Source organism: Zonotrichia leucophrys, unplaced genomic scaffold, assembly GCF_028769735.1.
Source record: "Zonotrichia leucophrys gambelii isolate GWCS_2022_RI unplaced genomic scaffold, RI_Zleu_2.0 Scaffold_62_284954, whole genome shotgun sequence".
Taxonomy (NCBI): Eukaryota; Metazoa; Chordata; class Aves; order Passeriformes; family Passerellidae; genus Zonotrichia; species Zonotrichia leucophrys.
The window spans coordinates 94565-116570 of record NW_026992267.1 but is presented as its reverse complement, the minus strand read 5'-3'; the positions used below and the strand labels follow the sequence as shown (position 1 = coordinate 116570).

The following is a 22006-nucleotide window of genomic DNA, read 5'->3' as shown; positions in this document are numbered from 1 at the left end:
GACTGGAGGAAAGAAAATGTCCCTTCTATCTTCAAAAAGGGAAAGAACGGCTACCTAAGTAACTACAGGTCAGTCACCTTAAATCAGTCCCTGGGAAGATGATGGAGTAGCTAATTCTGGAAACCATGGAAGTCTAGTTGGAGGCCAGTAACTAGTGTTTTGCAGAGATAAACAAAACTCCACAACTTTGTGAAAATTGTAAAGCCGGTATGTTGATTACAGCGCTGGACGCATGTGGAGATTACTCTCCTTAAAAGACATGCGCACCTCTGGGAACTCCAGGTCCCTTTTTATCCCCCTCTCAAATACATATGCATGCAATTTCACAATAGGTTCATGCATATTCATTTTTACAAATTTTGTGTGACATTTGCCACTACTTCTTCTTTATCAGAAAGAATTCTTAGGTCAGGTTGACCTGCTCTCACAGCAGTCTCTCTCTCTCTCTCTGTCTCCCCCTCCCCTTATCTGTCCTTCACTGAAGCAGTTTCTCTGAGCCTAGGCTTTTTACGAGAACAGGCAGTCAGACTAAATAGCTATGTTTTCAAACTACAGACTTAACTCAAAGATGTACATTTCACCTAAATCAAAATGGATTTCTATTCTGGAGAATTTCTACTCTGTCTCAATAGTGGTGTGCCCCAGGGGTCAATACTGTGTCAAATCCTATTTAACATGTTCATTAACGATCTAGATGGTGGGCCAGAATGTACCCTCATCAAGTTTGCTGATGACACAAAACTGGGAGGAGTGGTCAATATGCCAGAGGGTCAAGCTGGCATCCAGAGAGACCGCACCAGGCAGTAACCATGGGCTGACAGGGACCTCATGCAGTTCAACAAGGGGAAGTGCCAAGTCCTACACCTAGGAAAGAACAATCACAGGCACCAATGCATATTTTATGTTCCTATTTGGCTTTTTTTTTTTTTTCTCTGTATTACTCCTCTTTTCTTTTACCTCATCCTTTTTACCCTCTGGCTTTTCTTGAAGATTTCTTTTCAGTCTTGGATCCTGATTACTAATTTCAGATACTTTTGTGCTTTTGCATTCCTGGGTTTGTCATCAGCTGGTCAAGGGAGGGGATCCAGTTTGTTTATGCAAGTTTGTGGCATCAAAGTGTGAACCTGACTGGATAAGAAAATTCATGATGCCTGGATGGTTGTTCAGTGCAGCAATATGTAAAGGACTGTTGTTATCAGAGTCTCTGACATTTATATTAGCACCACATTCCACCAAGATAACAGTAACTTGTAGAGAGGGGAATTTACAAACTGGGTAGCGACCCACACATGTAGTATTCTTGTCAACAGCAAGGTGAAGTGGACTGAAGTTATTCTTCCCTCTAGGCTGAAGCTTAAGAAACTTATATATAGTCTGTTTCTTAAAATGCTCCTGTTCTGAGGCGCAAGGTACTTTTTCCAACAAGCAAATTAAATGCAAAATGATCGAAAGTGCTTTGTTTAGCTGTATTGGATCAGGAGGACACTGGATTTGTTTCACGGCCCGCTCTATTTCGAGAACACTTTTGCATAGTATACCCATTAGATCATCAAATGTGACAGTAGCGCCTAGCAGGCCTTTTGCCTTGTCCTGCAGCATGAAGGAGAAGAGTTCAGCAAATGATAGTAAACTGCTGGCTGTCATAGGGCTCAGTGGATCTAGATTGCTCTGCTGCATGTCCAAAGCATATTTCCATAAGTTGATGCATCGTTTAAAGTTTCCAGAGTCTGCATAGACAGCACCTCTGTACCTAATATAGTAGGATGTATCTGGGTGAGAAGGACCAAGAATACGTTCTCTAATTAATAGTGCTTGCATTCTCATCTCATCAGGATCTGCAATAAGATTTTCTAGCTCTTCTAAGCTGTTTACTTCTTTAGCGTAATCATAGGCCATAATTAGTGTTTGTGGTACAGGTCTGTTCAGGATACTAATCCTATCATTGTATCGCATTTCCATAGCTTGCTTCCAGTATTTCAAAGCACCAAGCAGATCTCTCTTTTTGTCCACAAATGTTGCTCCTAGAAGTTCCAGAGCATTTATGCATTCTATCTTACTAGTCTGTTCATGTTGGGTCAGGAAGTCCACAATATTTGTGTGGCCTGTCACACTGGCTGACAGAAGAGGAGTCATTCCATAGCCATCCTTTTCCATCTTTGCACAATACTTGAGAAGCATCTTCATGATCTCTAAACTTCCAGATTCTGCACAGTCATGTAATGCAGTGTTTCCTAGCAAAAGAGGAAAAACAATTACATAAATTATAATTAAATTATAGTCCAGATATCACTCCATTAATAGGTAAAAAAAAAATAAAATTTGACATCTACAAACTATGAAAGGCTTAAATGACAAGTTAAAAAACATTCAAGATCTGATTAAAACATCACGGCTACCACACAGTTATATAAACCAAAATGCTTGGCATTGTTACCCAAAAGAATTAAACAGATTTTAAGGACATGTTTCATTTTTCAAAACTTAAACTAGAATTCTCTACCACATGAGAAATTTTATATCTGCTTTCAAGTATAAAGCAGAAACCTAAGCTTGCCACCTTACGTGGTTATATTTTCCCTTCTTCCCTTGTCAAATTTCCTTCATCCCTATCTCTATTCATAATTTAAAAAAAATAATAAGATCTGCATAAAAATTAAAGCTGTGCTAACTCAACACTGGCCTTGCTCACTGCTATACTGTACCTCTTCCTCTCTCTTTCATCCAAAGCCTTTAATTAAAAAGTGTTCCAAGGTAATAATTGTACATAAAGGCAAATACAGCTCATCACAACAGGCCCTTCATATCAGCTGGGGCCTCAGAGACTGTCAGAATATTCTGAGGGACCAACTTATTTTGTCAAGCCTATGTATACACACAGACAAACTATTTCTATTACTTTATTAGGTCTTTATTCTGAAGTCCCACATAAACCCCCCCTCTGCTTAGGATTCCCAAAAGTTAAAAAAAAAAAACCCAAGACCCCAAACCCAAACAGTGCCTTGAACACACAGCATCCAGCCATTTGTCTTATAAGTCTTATCATTTACAATAAGATTATTTCTTATGAAGAGAACATGCAATATCATGCTAAAGGCATTCAGGTGGCACTCATACTATGTGGTGAAATTTCCAGCAAGCAGTAATGGCAACTGACTGCAAAACATAAGTAGCGAACTAAAAAGAAATCACTGAACACCACAATTAAATATCAAATTACTATGCTTTAAGCAGGAGAAAGTTTTGCTTAAGACCATACATGAGTAGTTCACTGGGGGAGACAGGAAGATGGACAAACAAGAACTGTCTCCGTCCTCACCACCATAATAGAGCTTCTTGGGGGTTTTATTGCTTTTAAAATGACACAATTTAAACCTAGATTCTTTTTCATATATGCTACAGATTCAGGCATACCAACTCCCACTACATTAACATGAAAATAATTAACAGCACACCCATGTAATGATGCTGAATTTTGCCCCAAAAGGCGAGAATAACTGCCTAAGAGACTCAAGTAAGTCAGCATAGACAGGAGGTATTTTATTACGACGCGTCGGAGAAATCACAAAAGGGATTTCTAGCTATCTCATGACAGAAGCAGGCTTTTATACAGTCTTGGGTGCAGGGTTACATCATATCATATACATAATCAGGCATATTCATAAGAGGCGTGGTGTGGGCGGAGCGTGGGCGGAGACATCTATTTTGAGGATTATTCTTGGTGGTCCTTCCGGTGCCTTCATCGCGGGCAAGGGTCTTCTGATGAGTCTTCCTCTTTAAACTTTTGAACTCCTATCCTAATATGGTCAATTCCCGGTGTACTTGGCTTGGTTCCCATGTCTTGGCACAGCTCCTAGGGTCAGTTTGACATTGGCACGGCTCTTAGGGTCAGTTTGACATTGTTAGCTCTGATCATGCTTAGCTCGTCAATTCCCTTATCCCTATCTCTCTTTATTGTTTGCCCTGCTTACCAAACTTCAAACAGAAGGATCCACCAGGATTGCTTCCGGATTAATGAATAACCTGTCATACAGCATTATCAATAATTCCAGGATTGCTTCCGGATTAATGAATAACCTATCATACAGCATCATCAGCAATTCCTGAATGTGGATGGGGGCGAATCCCCTTGTACCTAACATGAGACCACCCGCCGGTGATATGGGATATGGCTCTAGTGTTAGGGGTCGCGTGAGTAGCTAATAGGATGGGAATGGGATAGGACTGCTCAGGGTTGATTTTCAGTCTGTGGCTCTGCCTAAGCATTTTGATAACAAAGTTATGTTCTTGTGCAGTAGTAAAATGCTGATCGGATGGGCAGTTTGGGGCTTCATTTCCCCCCTTTTCTTATAACATACGAATTCTTTCGTCTAATTCTATTCCTATAGGGCGCTGATATGCTCGTACCATAGCCCAAACCATTTGAGTTCTTTTCATTATAATCCTTAGTCTCCACCACATGCAAATATTTGTGAAAGTTAACAGTAACAGAGCTACAATTACTATTAGCATTGGGTGCACCAGGTAGTTGAAGACCTGTGTAGCTGTTGGGGAATATCCTGTAAAGATATCCCACCAATGATGCTGACCTACTTGTTCTACTTTGGTCAGGACATCCTTTATTTTCTCTGAATTATGTTCCACCTGCCATATCATTCGTTTAGTTGTTTGATTCACCTTTTGCACCAATTCCTTCACTTTAGGATGTGCGAGCATTGCTTTAAGAATTTCAACGTCCATCCCTATTTGTAATTTCGGTATCTCTTGATATAGGTTAAAATCTGCGTTAATTAGCTGTTGGGTAGTTATTGGGACAGTATAATGAAAATCACAACCTATTATCTTGGTAAAATTGCATACACAAAAGTTAGTATTGTTAGTCTCTTCTTGGCAACCATCTATAATGACGTTGTCACAAGCTGTCCTCACGCAAGCACACCCATTCCCTATATAGTAGACTTGTGATTGTGTTCTATTATGCGGAAGCATTTCAAAGGTACATACACTCTTCTTGGCATCTAAGCATAAATCTTCTGCTTCTACCACGGCGTTTTTGCAAACATAGCCTAATTGTCCCCTAGGAATACATGCTTCTGCGCTAATCGATTGCCACCTCTTTTTGGTATAATCATAACTGGCCCAGACATTATGGTCTATTGGCTTGACAATGACACCCTGATGTATTGTCCCTAGAGTGAGGATGGGAAAGATAGCTCTTTCCTCTGCCGCACTAATGGTGAGGACATAGGCTTCAATGTGTTCTTGTTGGGGTTCACAATTGAAATTTACTAATTGCCACCAGGCTTGGTGGTCTTTCTCGAATTGTGTGGTGTGATTGTCCTTTAATATTGTTTCCCTTATTTCTTGAGGTAATATACCTGACATTCCTTCTCTTATTATTCCTGCCGCTACTGATTGTACCCATTGTTGCGTCTGAGGGCATTGGATAGCGAGCGCAATATCTTTGCTAAATTCCCCTGTATAATTAACAAGCTTCACAAAATCCTCTGCAGTATGGTTTGCTACCATGGTTAGTAATTTTACTACTAGCGATTGTGTTTCTGCTAATGTAAGCATGGATGAACTGAGGGGCATCTTAAGCTTTCCCAGGTTCGTCGTGACGGTGCTTAATTTGTTCACTAATACCTCTTGATCTATCGTGTTTAATATACCAAATCCGGTGCCGACCCACCCACTAAGATCTCTTTGTGCCCTCCTGTGATAAGACCTTGTCACTAGCCATGCATTCCATCCCTTGAGGCTTTGCTGTATAAATGGTCGGCTATCCTTCTGCAAATGCGTAACATCGGCATGAATGTTCATCTGCACCTTCTTCAGAGAATAAGTGGGGTCTAATAATAATTTTACTTATCGAGAGTCCAATGATCAAAGTTGTAAAGGTTTGAGGTGGAGTCAGGATCATGATGTCTGCTCCTGTTTGTTCTCCGGAGCTTTCTTGACCTGTGAGTAGTGGATCCACGCAGGTCGCTCCTTGATCCGAACCGCGGTGAAGGTAGACAGCAGCACTTGGAAGGATCCCTCCCACTTCTCTTGTAGGGGTTTTCCTAAAAGATTCTTAACATACACCCAATCACCGGGATTAAACGGATGCAATTTGCAATCAGGTTGTTTAGGTTGGTACAGTAGCATTCTTATCAAACTGTTTCCCCACCGTAATTACATAATCGTAAATGTACTGATTACCAATTTGGTCTATAGCGTCCCCATTTACAACTTGCATAGCAAAAGGTCTACCATACAGAATTTCAAATGGGCTTAACCTTTCTTTTGACCTTGGTTTGACTCTTAGCCTCAGCAGAGCAATAGGCAAAGCTTGATACCACTGCAAATTAGTCTTCTGGCATATTTTGGCAATCTGCTGTTTGATAAGATGATTCATCTTTTCTACTTGCCCACTGGCCTGTGGACGGTAAGGCGTGTGTAATTGCCATTTGATTTGTAATGCTTTGCTTATTGCTCTTACTACTTTTGCACAGAAATGTGTACCCCTATCCAAAGAAATGCTCTTCGGTACTCGAAATCGTGGAATAATTTCATTCAATAACACTTTAGTTACTTCTCTTTCCTTATTTGTCCTGCAAGGGAATGCTTCAGGCCACCCAGAAAATGTATCAGTTAATACCAACAAGTACCGAAACCCCCCTTTTCTTGGGAGTTCAGAAAAATCAATTTGCCATACTTCACCTGGGAATTTACCTCGATTTATTGCTCCCTGGTGTATCCTGTATACCCTGTGTTCGGGTTGTTCTTCAGGCATCGCTCACACTGGGATGTGACATGTTTTATGGTGGTAAATAATTTTGGCCCTGCTATCCTAGCTTGCAGGTACTGATAGAGCGGATCCAAGCCCCAGTGGGCTTTTTCATGTTCTGCTTTTACAAACTGCCACATCACGTTTCCTGGTATTACTAGCTGTCCCGTTTCCAATCTACCCCAACCATTTTCTAGTATTTTGCCCTTATTCCTTTGAATCCATCTATGATCTGATTCCTGGTAATCTGGCTGGATGTTCGTATCCAGTTCTCCTGGTATTAGGGCCATTACTTTCACTTCCCTAGCCCTTGTGGCAGCCAATTTAGCTTCTGTATCTGCCTTCCTGTTCCCTATTTCTGGAATAGTATTACCTTTCAGGTGTCCCTTACAATGCATTATGGCCACTTGTGCAGGGAGTTGGACCGCCTTTAGCAATCGTAGAACCTCCTCTGCATGCTTAACTGTTTTCCCTTGCGTAGTCAACAGTCCTCTTTCTTTCCAGATGGCTCCATGGGCATGTACGACAGAAAAGGCATATTTAGAGTCTGTCCATATATTAATTTGCATGTTCTCTGCCAATTCCAGAGCTCGAGTCAGAGCTATCAGCTCTGCCTTTTGGGCTGAAGTCCCCGCAGACAAAGGGTTTGACTCAATTACTTCTTCTGTGGTAGTAATTGCATAGCCAGCCAGTCTTACTCCCTGCTTCACGAAGCTGCTGCCATCCGAGAACCAGTTGTCTGCATCTTCGAATGGCTCCTCTTTGAGATCTGGACGACTGGAGTAGACGGCTTCAATTGTTTCCAGGCAGTCGTGTTCGATTGATTCTGCTGGGGCTCTCCCTTCTAGAAATGAAGCTGGGTTCACAATGTTAGTTACCCGAATAGTTACGTCATCTGATGCAGCCAGGATGGCCTGGTATTTTAGGAATCTGGAGGGCGACAACCAATGATTGCCTTTCTGTTCCAGCACAGCCGACACAGTGTGAGATACTAGCACAGTCACCTTTTGACCCAACGTGAGCTTCCTGGCCTCTTCTATGTTAATTATCACTGCGGCCACTGCCCTCAGACAGCCTGGCCATCCTTTACTTACTTCATCTAACTGCTTGGAGAAGTAGGCCACAGCTCTCTTATGTGGTCCCAACTGCTGTGCTAGGACTCCTAGGGCCATCCCTTGTCGCTCATGGGAGAACAGCCAGAATGGTTTTGATACATCTGGGAGACCTAAGGCTGGTGCTCTCATTAGTTCCAGCTTTAACTTCTTGAAGGCCCCTTCTGCTTCGGGAGTCCACACTAGGACATTCTTGGATCCCTTCAACAAGTCGTACAATGGTTTAGCGAGTATTCCGTACTGGTAGATCCATAGCCGACACCAACCTGTCATCCCCAGAAAGGCTCGCAGATCTCTCACCGTCTCTGGTTTAGGCATCTGGCAGATGGCCTCTTTCCTAGCTGCTCCCAGGGATCGCTGTCCTCTGAAGACTTCGTATCCCAGGTACACCACTTCCTTTTGCACCAGTTGTGCTTTCTGTTGAGAGACTCGATATCCGCTTAAACCCAGGAAATTCAGCAAGGAAATAGTCCATTCAATGCATTCTTCCTCTGTCACCGTTGCTATTAGGAGGTCGTCTACGTACTGCAAAAGGGTACCATCTCCCAGCGGCCTTTCCCACTGTTCTAATTCTTTGGCTAACTGGTTCCCAAAAATCGTGGGGGAATTGGTCCATCCTTGGGGTAATACCGTCCAGGTGAGTTGGGTCTTTCTCCCTCTATCTACAGACTCCCACTCAAAAGCAAAGATCTTTTGACTCTCAGGGGCTAGGGGAAGGCAGAAAAATGCGTCTTTCAAATCTAATACGGTGAACCAGGCCAAATGATCCTTTAGTCTAGTTAGAAGTGTGTATGGGTTAGCAACCACCGGATGTAATGTCTTGGTTATTTCGTTTACTGCTCTCAGATCCTGAACTAGTCTGTAAGCCCCATTAGGTTTCTTTACCGGCAGGATTGGTGTATTAAAATCCGATTCGCATTCTACCAGTAACCCTAATTCCAAAAACCTTTTGATTATGGGCTCAATCCCCTTCCTGTCTTCTATCTTTAAAGGGTATTGTTTTCTATTCACCGGTTTTGCCCCAACTTTAAGTTCAACAACAATCGGTGCTGCTTGTTTTGACCTTCCCGGTATATCAGTAGCCCAAACTAATGGGTATGCCTTGCTCAGGATTCGCTCGAAATTGTGATTCTCAGGTTTGGGTTCCACACAACTGATTTTTAGGCTTAAAGCTGTAATCAGTTGTTCCTCATTTACTTGAAATTCCAATTTGTCTTTGTTGAACTTTATTACGGCTCCCAAGTTTTCCAATAGGTCTCTTCCCAATAAGGGTTTTGGCGAATTTGGTAAATACAGGAACTGGTGAATTCCCATTTGTTTCCCAATTTTGTATTTAATAGGTTTCAAAAAGTAAGTCTTTTCTGGTTGGCCTGTTGCTCCCACAACTTGTACAAATTCATCACTTTTAGGTACCAATTCCTGATTTAAAACCGAAAAGGTTGCTCCCGTGTCAAACAAAAAGTTCAATTCCTTTTTACCTTCCCCTAGCTCCATTTTAACCAGTGGGTCTGCTAGGGTACGGCCCACCGGTCCCCTCATTCACTATCCTGATGTGTGGTAGTAGTGGTGGCCATCAGCCTTTCCCTTAGTCGGGGGCATTCTTGCTTCCAGTGTCCCATTTCTAGGCAGTAAGCACACTGATTTGGCCCTACTCTAGTTGGGTGGGGTTGGAACCTCCCCCTCCCTCCTATTGGGTTGCCTCTACCTCTTCCCCTAGTTCCAGGTTCCGAGTAACCTGTCTTCTGAGCTGCCACTGCTACAGCCACTACTCGAGCTATCTTCCCGTCTTCCTTTTTCTTCTCCTCAACTTCTCCTATCCTCTATCTGAATTACTATATTCAGTTTCTGTGAGCTGTTCTCTGCCTCCCTTTCACGTCTCATCATTCTTCTCACTATATCTCAATTCAGAGACGTCGCCCCTCAATTTATAGACGTCACTTCCCAGTGAGTTACTTTTGTCCCCAGTCCTTGGTGTGCTGGTTTCCATTCTACAGATGCCTCCACTTCTGGGTGTGTGGTTATCTTCATATGGACTGAGTTCGGGCAGGCTACGTGTCTCCCTTCGGCTCTCCGCTCCTGACGGACTGCCTTCCTCCCCTTCGACTTCTAGTCTGGGTGGGCTGTCAGCATCCATGTAGCTTCTCGACCCCTGTGGACTATCTAGTCCCTGAGGGCTGCTTATCTTCTCATCGATCCCTGATTTTAATGGGGTACCCCCCCGAATTCTTCCCAAGTCTTTCCAGTGCTTTAAGATACATCCTAAGGGGGTTTTCATATTTACGTCCTTGCTCTGTTGACCTCCCATGGCTATTTTCTGTGTCTGCGTTTTCGGTTTAATCTCTTTCTCGCAAACACTGTATGTCAATTTATTTTAACACTTCATACACACAATTTCCAATCGCGTCTCATCCACTCTCATCCACACCCACACACTTTAATCCAAACCGTCCTACTTTTCCGGTCTATCAAAGTACACCGCTTTACCCCGAGATGTCGCTGGCAAACCGTATAGTACCAATACTGGTCAACTTCAGGCTGTCACATACACCCGTAAAAACAGCTGTAAACCAAGGTACGGTTTGCAGATAATATCACAATAAATTCTTACACACACAAAAATTACAATTAACACAAAATACCGAGTCCTTGTCCCGCAATTCGAACTCACGTCTTAGCAAATTACAAAATACTTGCAAACAACATAACAATGTTAGACAAGAGTATAACACGAATGTATTTCCTCAAAAACCTTATCAGGGAAAAGGGAAAAATTGGACAAGGTCCCGGACCTGGCTGGATACGTTCCCAGGCGTAGTTTAGAAATTCAAACAAAGCAACAACATTCAAACAAAGCAACAACGCTTTTAAAAATTCAGACAAGACAACAACATTAAGGAAAAACATACACCCTTTTAACAAATACTCCGATTCCAAATGGGGACTCAAACCCCGATTCCAAATCCAATACCAAATGGGGACTCAAACCCCAATACCAAATGGGGACTCAAACCCCGATTCCAAATTCAATACCAAATGGGGACTCAAACCCCAATACCAAATGGGATTATGCCAAGGCGTCCCTATGGCTCCCGTCGGGCGACTACGTCTAGTCCCCGTTTCCCAATTAAAGCGCTTTGTTCCAAAATCAAGATGCAATAAACAATTAAAATACCTCTTAATTGGAGCAGGAGATGCAGGAAACCCTTCGTCCACCGAAGAGCGCTGGTCCGGGGGGGGAGTCTCTTCTGACAAAAATCTGTCAGGGGCGCCCGAGGGTCCCGGCCCCGGACCCGGCTCCGGAGGACCTCAAAGGCTCCGCTCTCCCGTCTGGTCCCATCTGGGTCGCCAGATATGATGCCGAATTTTGCCCCAAAAGGCGAGAATAACTGCCTAAGAGACTCAAGTAAGTCAGCATAGACAGGAGGTATTTTATTACGACGCGTCGGAGAAATCACAAAAGGGATTTCTAGCTATCTCATGACAGAAGCAGGCTTTTATACAGTCTTGGGTGCAGGGTTACATCATATCATATACATAATCATGCATATTCATAAGAGGCGTGGTGTGGGCGGAGCGTGGGCGGAGACATCTATTTTGAGGATTATTCTTGGTGGTCCTTCCGGTGCCTTCATCGCGGGCAAGGGTCTTCTGATGAGTCTTCCTCTTTAAACTTTTGAACTCCTATCCTAATATGGTCAATTCCCGGTGTACTTGGCTTGGTTCCCATGGCTTGGCACGGCTCCTAGGGTCAGTTTGACATTGGCACGGCTCTTAGGGTCAGTTTGACATTGTTAGCTCTGATCATGCTTAGCTCGTCAATTCCCTTATCCCTATCTCTCTTTATTGTTTGCCCTGCTTACCAAACTTCAAACAGAAGGATCCACCAGGATTGCTTCCGGATTAATGAATAATCTGTCATACAGTATTATCAATAATTCCAGGACTGCTTCCGGATTAATGAATAACCTATCATACAGCACCATCAGCAATTCCTGAATGTGGATGGGGGCGAATCCCCTTGTACCTAACATGAGACCACCCGCCGGTGATATGGGATATGGCTCTAGTGTTAGGGGTCGCGTGAGTAGCTAATAGGATGGGAATGGGATAGGACTGCTCAGGGTTGATTTTCAGTCTGTGGCTCTGCCTAACCATTTTGATAACAAAGTTATGTTCTTGTGCAGTAGTAAAATGCTGATCGGATGGGCAGTTTGGGGCTTCAGTAAGAATCCCACCCTCCCACTCCCCAATTAGAATATCTTGTGCCACCAGCCTTGCAAATTCTGGTTAACTGGCTTCCAGATCATCATTATCTGTTATATCATCAGCAAGTTTCCACATCCTCAAATCAGAGAACCCTTTTCCAAGGATTCTGTACATTCACAGTCATCTGATTTGGCTTTTAAAAAAATCTCAGAGACAGATTTTCATAAACTTTCTCATTTGCATTTTTGGCAGGCTTTTTTCTATGACGCTGACGTGGTTTGAGAGGAAGTAAGTTTTCTGGGATTTGCTGTGGTCACACCAATGGGGTTCAGATTTGAATATTGGCACCTGAAGTGGCCACTGAGGACCTTGGATACGCCTCTGAGAACACAGGGGTTAAAAAGCAGATCTCTCCCCCGTCCAGCTGCTGCTGCTGGGCGGGGGAGGGGCAGCCATGCGGCTGGGTGAGGTAGGCCTGGGGCTTGGACAGAGATGGGAGGTGAAGAGGCCCTTGAGGATGGAAGGGTGGAAGGGTGGAGGAGCACCAAGAGGCATCGGGCAGTCCTGTCCCCCCCCCCCTCCTCCCAGGAGAGAGAGAGGGTGTCTGAATTTGGTAGCAGCCGGCTGAGAAGGAGGGGGGGGGGGGGGGGGTGCAGCGAGAAGGTGCCCCCAGGGCAGTGTGGGAGCTCTGAACAGGCAGAGACTGAGATTTTTAACCCTTTTCTTGCATGATGGAAACCTTAGAAATGCTAATCCTCCTGGAGCTGAATGAGAACAGAGATAAGAGATGAGATAAGAGGAAATGGGCCGCGAGGGAAGTGGAGAAGACTCTTACGTGGGTGGAGATGATGGAGTGGCCTTTTGGCTGGACTTTTCTTGTATAGCCATGGACAGAACCATTTTTTTTTCCCTGTGACACAGAGACTGCATTTAGGGGAAGGCAATGGCTCGGAGCCAAGGGAGTGCAGTGATGTTATGTGTAAGAGTGCATGAACAGAGACAACAGGTGAGGAGGGTGGTTGGTGCCCTCGCTCTTCAGTGGAAAAGAAGATCTCTGTTTTTGAGACCCTTCGGCCTCAGGGGGTGAAATTTGGGGGGGACAGGTGTCCTGAAAGTGATAGACTGTGCTCTTTTTTGGAACTGGACAAAGCATCCTTAAAAGGAAAACCCTAGAAGCAGCCCTGGTCCATGCACAGTGGTGAGAGCACTGGGCATGGAAGGAAGATGTCACGATGGCACATGTTCTCCGGGCGGTGCCACGTGTGACAGGAAACACAAGAGGTCTCAACGATGTTTCCGGGGGAAGCCTATGGTGCAAGAGGGACTCCTCACTCCTTGATGAACTGACAATTGATTATCTAAAGGTGGTGATGGACTGAGAGTTGGTGATCTGAGGGATGTATGCATTGGAAATTTGGTGTGAGGAGGAGGAAATGTTTTTGGAAGGTTTTCATTTTCCCCGTCTGTTTCTTTTTACTTATAGTTGCAGTTTAGTTAATAAAGTTTTCTTTTCTTTATTTCTAAGTGAGAGCCTGCTTTGCTTATTCCTGGTCACATCTCACAGCAGACACCAGGGAGAGGGTATTCTCATGGGGACACTGGCATTGCGCCAGCGTCAAACCATGACAGACACCAAGACACTGAATTGCAGTAGCCTTTTCTTTGGCTTTTTAGATGTAAAACAAAACTGAAGTAGGTAGGGAAAGAAATCAATAGGGCTGAAATCTTCAGCTGATGTTTGGGAAAAGTGCATTTTGTGGGTATACAGTCTCCTAATTTCAGCAACTTAGCTTAGACTTACCTTAGTACATTTACCTTAATGTACTCCCCTCCTCCCCCAGGCTGTTATGTGTAGAATGTGCAGTTTACCTTTTACATTAGAGTGTTTAGCCAGTAAAACTTAATTTGGTCCCTAAAGCGTGCCTGTGATTTGACTTAAAAGCTAAACAGGGCATCAAAATAAACTGAAAAACTGAGGAAGACACTCCACACAAAGCAGCATCCAAAATTATCTGTTAGATCAATACTCATGAAACTAAAATCAGGTCTTAATAGGAAGTGATTTTCAGTCTCAAATACCCTAGGCAATCTTTGTCACTAATGGAGAATTAAATCAGTGACAGGAGCTTGATCAACACATGGGTCTGGTCACACTACAGTTTCTACAGAGACCAACAAATTCTCCAATCACAGGAACGGATATTTTTTCCCAAATTTAGGTGTATTAAAAGTTTGGTTTGTCAACTGCAGTTTATTAACTAAAATTCCTTTTTTTTTTATTTTTGATTACGCAAAACTGTTCATACCTCCAGACTGACAAGCATGAGATCTTTAAATTCCTAAGATGAAAAGAGAGCAAAAGCAGACAAATAGACATAACTAGCTTACCAATATACAGACACATTACAAAAGTAATCTTGCTGTGCTGGAAAAAGCCTAGTAAAAACTTTTCTATAGCTGTCAACCCAGAAGCAAATACTGACTGGCTCCTCCGGCCATCTACACTTCTAAAACACTTACTGATAAAGCCAAAACCATATCCATCTGGGTGTGGCCAAGCCACGAGTTACTGTAGCCAGTTTAGGGTGTATTCAAGTCCATGCTACCTCACTCACAGCAGAGCTATGAAACACTAGAAAGGTCTTTTGGGGGCTGCCAATTCCAATGCCACTCTAGACATGGCCTGGGGTTAAAAAGATTCAGAACTACAAATGTTTTTACCAATACATGTCAGAATGCTGTGTTAGCTGGGCAAATTAAACATTTAAATTTCAAAATATTCATATACATATTTTAAGTTGTATTTGAGGTGCCAGTTGATTTGCAAAAAAATTCAACCTCACAAAAATGTTTTATTGCAGACCATATTGTACTTGTTGAAATATTATAGTCATCCTTAAGTCACAACTATTTCATCTTTACATATTATCATTCACATTCCTTTATTTCCACCTTCAAGTCAATATTTTTACAATATTAAAAGTCATAACAAATGCATATTACAGACAAACATATCAAAATGCACCAGTACCACCAAAGTTCTTACAATTATTTTACAACTATTGATATACATATTGCTATATTTGACAATAGGATCAATGGCAACTATTCATATTACACATTGTAGATCCATCACCACATACCTATGACCTTTATGCTCTTTTATCAGTTACCATAAATATATGCCATGACACACTAATAGTGCAAAAAAGTAATACAAATTAGGCTTAGCCAGTGCCTCCATAATCCAAGAACACACCAACAATTTATACGGCATTAATTTACAATGAAGCTATGCATAACACATGGAAATATTCCCACATCACCAAGGATTTTCAGTATTCTCCTCATCTGGATTTCCTTTATTAAAAGACTTGCTTTTTTCTTACTGTCATAGTTATTTACTCAAAGAGTGGTTACTGAAAACATATCAGGAATAGGGTAATTTCTAGTTACTTATAATGTAGTAGGCCTTGGAGACCACAATTACTTCAAGCAATGCACAAATTAATAAATGTCCTAGGGTGACATTATGATGCTTGTATCCCCATTCGTGTGTTCTGTTTATGCTGGATATTGTGTTCTGTGCCTTCAAGACTGGCTCTGAAGAGCAAAGTTTTGTTTTGTTTTGTTTTGTTATCAGCCTGCTCCCCCACAACCGGCAGGACACAGAGACGGGGCAGTACATAATGCAACTTTTGCTTTATTTTGCGCTTGCTTTCGCTTTGCTCCTGCTTCTGCTTCGCTCCTGCTTTGCTCTTGCTTTTGCTTCTGCTTGTTAATTAGTTTAGCTAGGCATTCCGAATTTTCCCTGGACTGTTTTTCTTTCCCTTTTTTGGAACCACTCGAGCCTGCTCCGGGCTGGGACCTGGGAAACACTGAGAGTTTGCACCTTGTGGCCTGCAGCAGCTACCCCCAGTGCCGGAGGGACCGATAACAGAGCGACCACTCCCAGGAGAGACTTTCTGAATTTGTCATCTTTTTCAGAGCAGTGAAAGAGTGCTGTCATCTGGTATTGTTCATTTTGTGTGCTGAGGGGGGTGCTTTGCCAGTTAAATAACAGGTTCTTTCCACTTCTCTCCGAGGAATCCTTCCCAAACTGGTTGGGGGGAGGGGCCGTGTAGGTTTGCTTTCTGGAGGGGCCCCCTTTGGAGGGTTTCTCCCAAATTTGCCCTAAACCAGAACAATTAATGAAAGTGATCACCACTAATTTTTAGCGGTTGCACTTCAGTTTGACTGGATGCAACGGCAGCAGGAAGGAAATATAAGAATACAAGCTTCAATAAACCAAAAGCGGACATGGGCAGATAGATGGGTATAGAATTGCCAAGTTAAACAAACACACACAGACACACGCCCCTCAGCCTTAAGAATTAACAATAATTCCAGACATCTACATAGTAATTATGAAGTGTTACATTTGTGAGGACATGGCAGTTAGCCTTGATATCTAAGTCAAGGTCTATGTTCCGCAATTTACCCATTTCAAAAATATTGCATCATCTATAGTGACAGGAATAAACAGTGCCTGAACATATCTATGCAATTCTGCAGTTAAGGCAATCCAATTTTCATACCAATTTCTTTAGTAAAAATTTTAAATCAACATTATATCTATTGCTGTATGAAAGAGCAAATAGTTTCATGTTTCTTTCTAGCCCTACTTTAACAGGGATAATATGAACTTTACACAAATGCTTGGTGTATCACAGAACTAATTCCCCAACTATCCAGTCTTGCAACAAAAAAAAACAAACAAACAACCCAAACCAAAACAGTCCAAAAAAAAAAAAACCCCACCAAAAACCCCCCAACAGGAAGCTCATCTCATCAAGGGAGGTGTGTCTAATGAGATTGTGTCAGAAGCTAATTATTCTCAAAATAGGCTGATAGCTTGTGACATGGGAAGGAAACTGATTTGGCTTGATTTGCAACCAATATTAACTACATCTACTAAAGTTTGCAAAATTCTTAATCAAAATTCTGGTAAACAAAACTTTTAAAATAAAAATACTTTTTTTTAAAGTATGATAGCAATGTGGTACCAAACTAAAGATCTCTTACTGAAAATACACACTCAGCTGCTGAACTTTACACACTGGTCGATCTTTCAAATTAAATAATTTTTTCTTCATATGTTTAAAAGGAACTGAATGTATATTTTTGCAACCTCATAGATGAAATTAATCACCTTCAAAAAATGAAATTGTTCATAAAACAATTTTTTCATTTTTTTAAGCAGACCACTTGAAGGAAATAAGTCCTCTAGTAACTTTGACTTTTGAAGAAAAAATTATTGATACTTACATGCATACAAACATAGGCAATGCAAAAGAAAACTGGTTTACATGTCTATACTCAGTATACTTGACAAAGGAAAATTAAAGATGTCTTTCTTTTTAAAAAGTAAAAATTGCAAAGAGCTATTAACCTCAACAAGTTGTTCTATGTTCTGTAATAGAATAACCATTCTCTCTGTCACAAAAGTACTTAATGATAACTCATATTACCAAGGTTAATAATACAAAGTGGAAGTAAGGTATAAAATGTTGCAAATCATTGACTTTCAACAGAAACCATTGTTTTGCATATGAAATATGCTTCCTTGAGCTTCAGAAATAGAAAGTGAATTGCTAAACTTACGGCTGCAATTTTTAAATTCAAAAATAGAATGCTCATCTGAAAGCCTAAATGGGAAGTGAAAACAGCTCATTTCCAAACATGATTCTGGCACACTGATGTTGTGTGCCTCTTTTTTTTTTAAGCTTCTTATGTCCATACAAGTTCAAATCTAAGGAAACAAATTTTATTTAATGAAAAAACCCCATCTTTCAGATTATGCACACCATCTCACTTTCAGTGAGGTTGGTTTTACTCTTTTATTGCAGGCTACTTGTACTTCCTTATCTCATGCAATAGCTTACGAGTGCTAATCAACTCTTCCCTACATTCTTGAATTGCAAACAGAAAGCCAGAATGAGAAACAGCTTCAAACATTAAGTGAACTCCAGAAACATACAGTAATTAAAAGGATACTAATGTCCCTTGTAAAACACTGATTAAGTGAAAATTTCAGCACCCGCATAGTCAATTCAAACATCACATATAAGTGTGGTTATGAAATGGTACCACCTAGCATTCCCCTTCAGAGTTTATGATATTCAACCCCTTTGTGAAAGAGCTTAATATACAGTAAAAAGTAATAAACATCCTATCAATCACTGCAGTGTTGCGGTGTGTTGCAATGTCCTGTTTTACCCTGCCCTTTTCACCTGGTTGGTAGCTCACCTGTCCCCTCCCCTTCCCCTGTCCCCGAGCTTAAAAGGTTAATCAGACCATGCGGCCGGGATTCTGTTGGAGCAGTTGCCCCGCTTCAGACCTCTGTAACCATGGAATAAACATCTGGACATTCAACACTCCAGCGGAATCCTCTCCTATTTCTCTTCACCATCGCCAGAAGCTCTCTCTCCTGAGGTAAACGGAGTTCCTGACAAGCCTGGACTTGCACCAGTGCCCTGCTGCAATCTCCAGCAGCCAAGGTATCTCTGGGGTGAATTACACCACAGTGCCGCCCTTGGCCCAGCAGCGAGGGTCAGAACTGGCCCAGGCACCATCTAACTGGTAATATTGGGATTCATATTCCAATATGTTGGCGTCCCTGGGAGGGCAAAGCGACTCCGCAGCCCAAGAACGGACTCGCAGTACCTCAGAAAAGCTTCTGGCAGCCGTGCATCCAGCTAGAAGGGCTTTGGTTGCATCGCCCTCAGCTAGAGACTTTGGGAATATTCCCAGAAAAAGTTTTGTGGACTGTTCGGCGCCTCTGGAAAGCCCAGCTTCTGTTTGGTGAGCAGATTTTACAGAGGAAGAACAGGGGAGCCTCTCTTGCCCAGAGAGAGGCCCTTTTCCGGTGAAGAAACCTGCCTGTACCCAGCCACCTACAGCTTCCATTTCACGTGAGTATCTCTGCTTTCGGTAGAGCAGAAGCTCAAAAACAGACTCTGCCGTGAGTTCTGTTCCTTTTTGCCTTTGCATTTTTGGCTGCGCAGCCCCACAGACGGGAATTCATTGCGTTCTAGGCTTTTAGCTTTCTGCCGCGTGTTTCACTGTCTTTTAGAATTCGCATCGGAGCGGGATCACTCTCTGCCCTTCCCCCCCAGCTCGGCAGCGTGCTTGGCTCTCTACACGTGGTCGGGAGACTGTCTCTCTTTCTCTGTGCGGGGGAGGGGGGGGCTCTCGGCTCCCTGCTCCGCGGAGCACTCTCTTTCTCTCTCTGTGCGGGGCGGGGGGGGGGGGGCTCTCTTTCTACGTGGCCGGGGGATCTCTCTCGGTGCGGGGTCGGGAGTTCTCTTGGCACACGCGGGGCGGCGGGAGAGCCCCGGTTTCGGCTTGCCACGTGGAGTGGCTGCTCTCTCTGCTCCGCGGGGGGGGGGCTGCATTCCACGGCGGGGAAGGCTTTGTGTCTGCCTCGGTTCGGCAGGGCGTGCCCTGCTGCTGCTGCCCGGGAATTTTAAAAGCAGTATATACAGCTGCATTGTGAAGCTTTTGTCTGCTCGTTATCGCTTTCTATCGGTGGTTTTTTTTTAGAAATTGGTAGCTGATTTTAGCTTTGTTTTTGGTCAGGCGGGATTAAGTACTTTGCTTTTTACATCTAACATGGGTTACAAACTTAGCATTGTACATAAAGGAGTGTATTATAATATTGTTAGCATTTTAGTCAATGGTAATGTGAAATTCTCTAAAGGAAAATTGAAACAGTTTATAAGATGGCTTTCTCTGCAGTTCCCAAACATTTCCCCTGAAGAAATCCACAATATTCAATTCTGGGATAAAGTTAGGAATGAATTGATAACCTTAGGACAATCTGGCAAATCACCCTCAGCTGAATTTGTGTTCTGGAGTTTACAAATTCGAACAGCATTGCTAAAACAAAAGGAAATGGAGAAAAAGCCAAATGTAAAGCCATGTACCTCTGCTCTCCCTGTTTCTCCCTCTCCTAGCTCTAAAACCCCTAAACCTCTTTCCCCAAAACTTGGTATTTTAAAGAGAGCACACTCATTAGGAAGTCGACTCCCAGAGTGTGCAAGAATACCTGAGTTGTTTTGCTCACAAACCCCTGGCCAGGCTGCGTGGCTTTCCCAATCCCCTATGTCCCCTCCTCTAAAGCCCAGAGCACGTGTTAGCTTTCTGGAGAGCAGTGATGTCCAAAATGGCCCCCAGTCCCTAGGGGGTCCGCAAAATGGTGGATGCCACGTGGCATCTTCCCAAACCTGGTCTTCTTCTTCCCAAAATTCTCTTAAGCATCCCAAAATTCCTGCCCCATCCCCCTCTCCTTCTGTTCCTCGTGACCCCTTCCCCCCTTCCCCCCCCTTTCCTGCAGTACCCTCAGCTCCGCCCCTCTACTCCTCCCAGGGGGCGTCTGCTGACGTGATGTCACCAGGCGTCCCCGCCCCTTTTTCCCACGGTTGCCCTGCCCCCTGCCAGCCCCTTAACCCCGCCCCTTGTTTCTACGGTTGCCCTGCCCCTTGCCAGCTCCCTGTCCCCGCCCCCTCCCCGAGTTCCCACGGTGGGGACACACCCACTGCCTGTCCCCAAACCTGTAGCTGTGATCCCAATGCTTCTGATTCCAGGGATACAGAGCAGGGGATGGCAGACCACATGCATAGTCACATGTTGTCACTAGCTCCTGTTACGTTTCAGCCTGCAGCTCAGGGAGGAGCAGCTCCAACTGCTAATTGGAGCTCTTTTGGACGACAATTGATTAAAGAGATCTGTAAATCTCATAAGGAATATGGTCCACACAGTCCATAATTCCGTGGCCTTTTAAATTCTGAATTGAGTAGGACTGTGGTAACCCCACATGATTTAAAACAGCTTTTTTCCTGCCTCATGACCTCCACAGAATTCAAATTATGGGAATCAGCATTGAAACAACTGCTAAAAGATGCTCTCCCAGGCTTACAGGCTGATCCAAACACAGCGAAAGACAACAGTGGTAACCCTATCACCATTGAGCACCTCTGCGGTGAGGGCCAGTGCTCTTCTCCCTTAGTCCAAGCTACTGCAATTCCTGCAGAAACACTCGAGAAGGTAAAAGAAGCAGCTGAAAAAGCATTCTTTTCCCTACAACCTGAGGGGCCTTTGGAGCCCTATAGTAAAATTAAACAGCTACCATCAGAGCCCTTTTTGAAATTTGTAGAAAGGCTAACTGGAGCCATTGAAATACAGGTTAAAAAGGAAAATGCTAGGGAAGCAATTTTAGAGGAAATAGCGTTTACAAATGCAAATGAACAGTGTCGAGCAGCAATCCTGAGCCTTCCTATGGAACCTCCCCTTACACTAAAAGTTATGCTTTTAGTCTGTAACAGGAAAGTGCCTCTGATGACTGTGGCTGAAGACACCAGACCAAGGCTGCTGCCAAGACCACCTCAGCGTGTCACTGTTGCCAGCCCTGCAACTTTTCCCTCAGCACAGCAGTACCCTGGGCAGCAGCGGAGACCAGTAATGGTTGAGCCCACTAAACCATGCCTGCTTTGTAATAACCTTGGACACCGGAGTAACCAGTGCCCCCTGAAAAGGGAATTTGATGAATTTAGACATGGCAGGGGAGGAGAACTACAAGCCCTCCCTGGGGGTCAACAACAAAAATCTGAGAATAAAGCGCCAGCCTGCCAGGTGTGCAGACATAAAAGGAGCAGGCCAAGAGAATAAGGGTAGCAAAACAAACCAAGCGCGCGATAATATTAACATTTGTGTAAGTGAAGCAGGTGCTTCAAAGACCAAGTCTGCTGGTCCACTGTTGAAGGTGAAACAAAATAACCTTTGTTATGATTTAAGTGATCCTGCATTAACCGCATCTTCTGTCAATGAGCCTTACAGGTTGCAGCTGACAGAGTCACTCCACCTGAAGGACACTGACTGG

General features: G+C 43.4%; 1 protein-coding gene across 1 annotated transcript in view; it reads right to left on the bottom strand.

Moving 5' to 3' along the window:
* Positions 1-1062: 1062 nt before the first annotated feature.
* LOC135460590 (protein fem-1 homolog C-like) overlaps positions 1063-22006 on the bottom strand; it is an 82468-nt gene continuing 61524 nt past the window's right edge. The window contains exon 2 of the mRNA XM_064737479.1: positions 1063-2231. Coding sequence (XP_064593549.1) covers positions 1063-2231 — 1169 coding nt within the window. The remainder of the gene's footprint in view (positions 2232-22006) is intronic.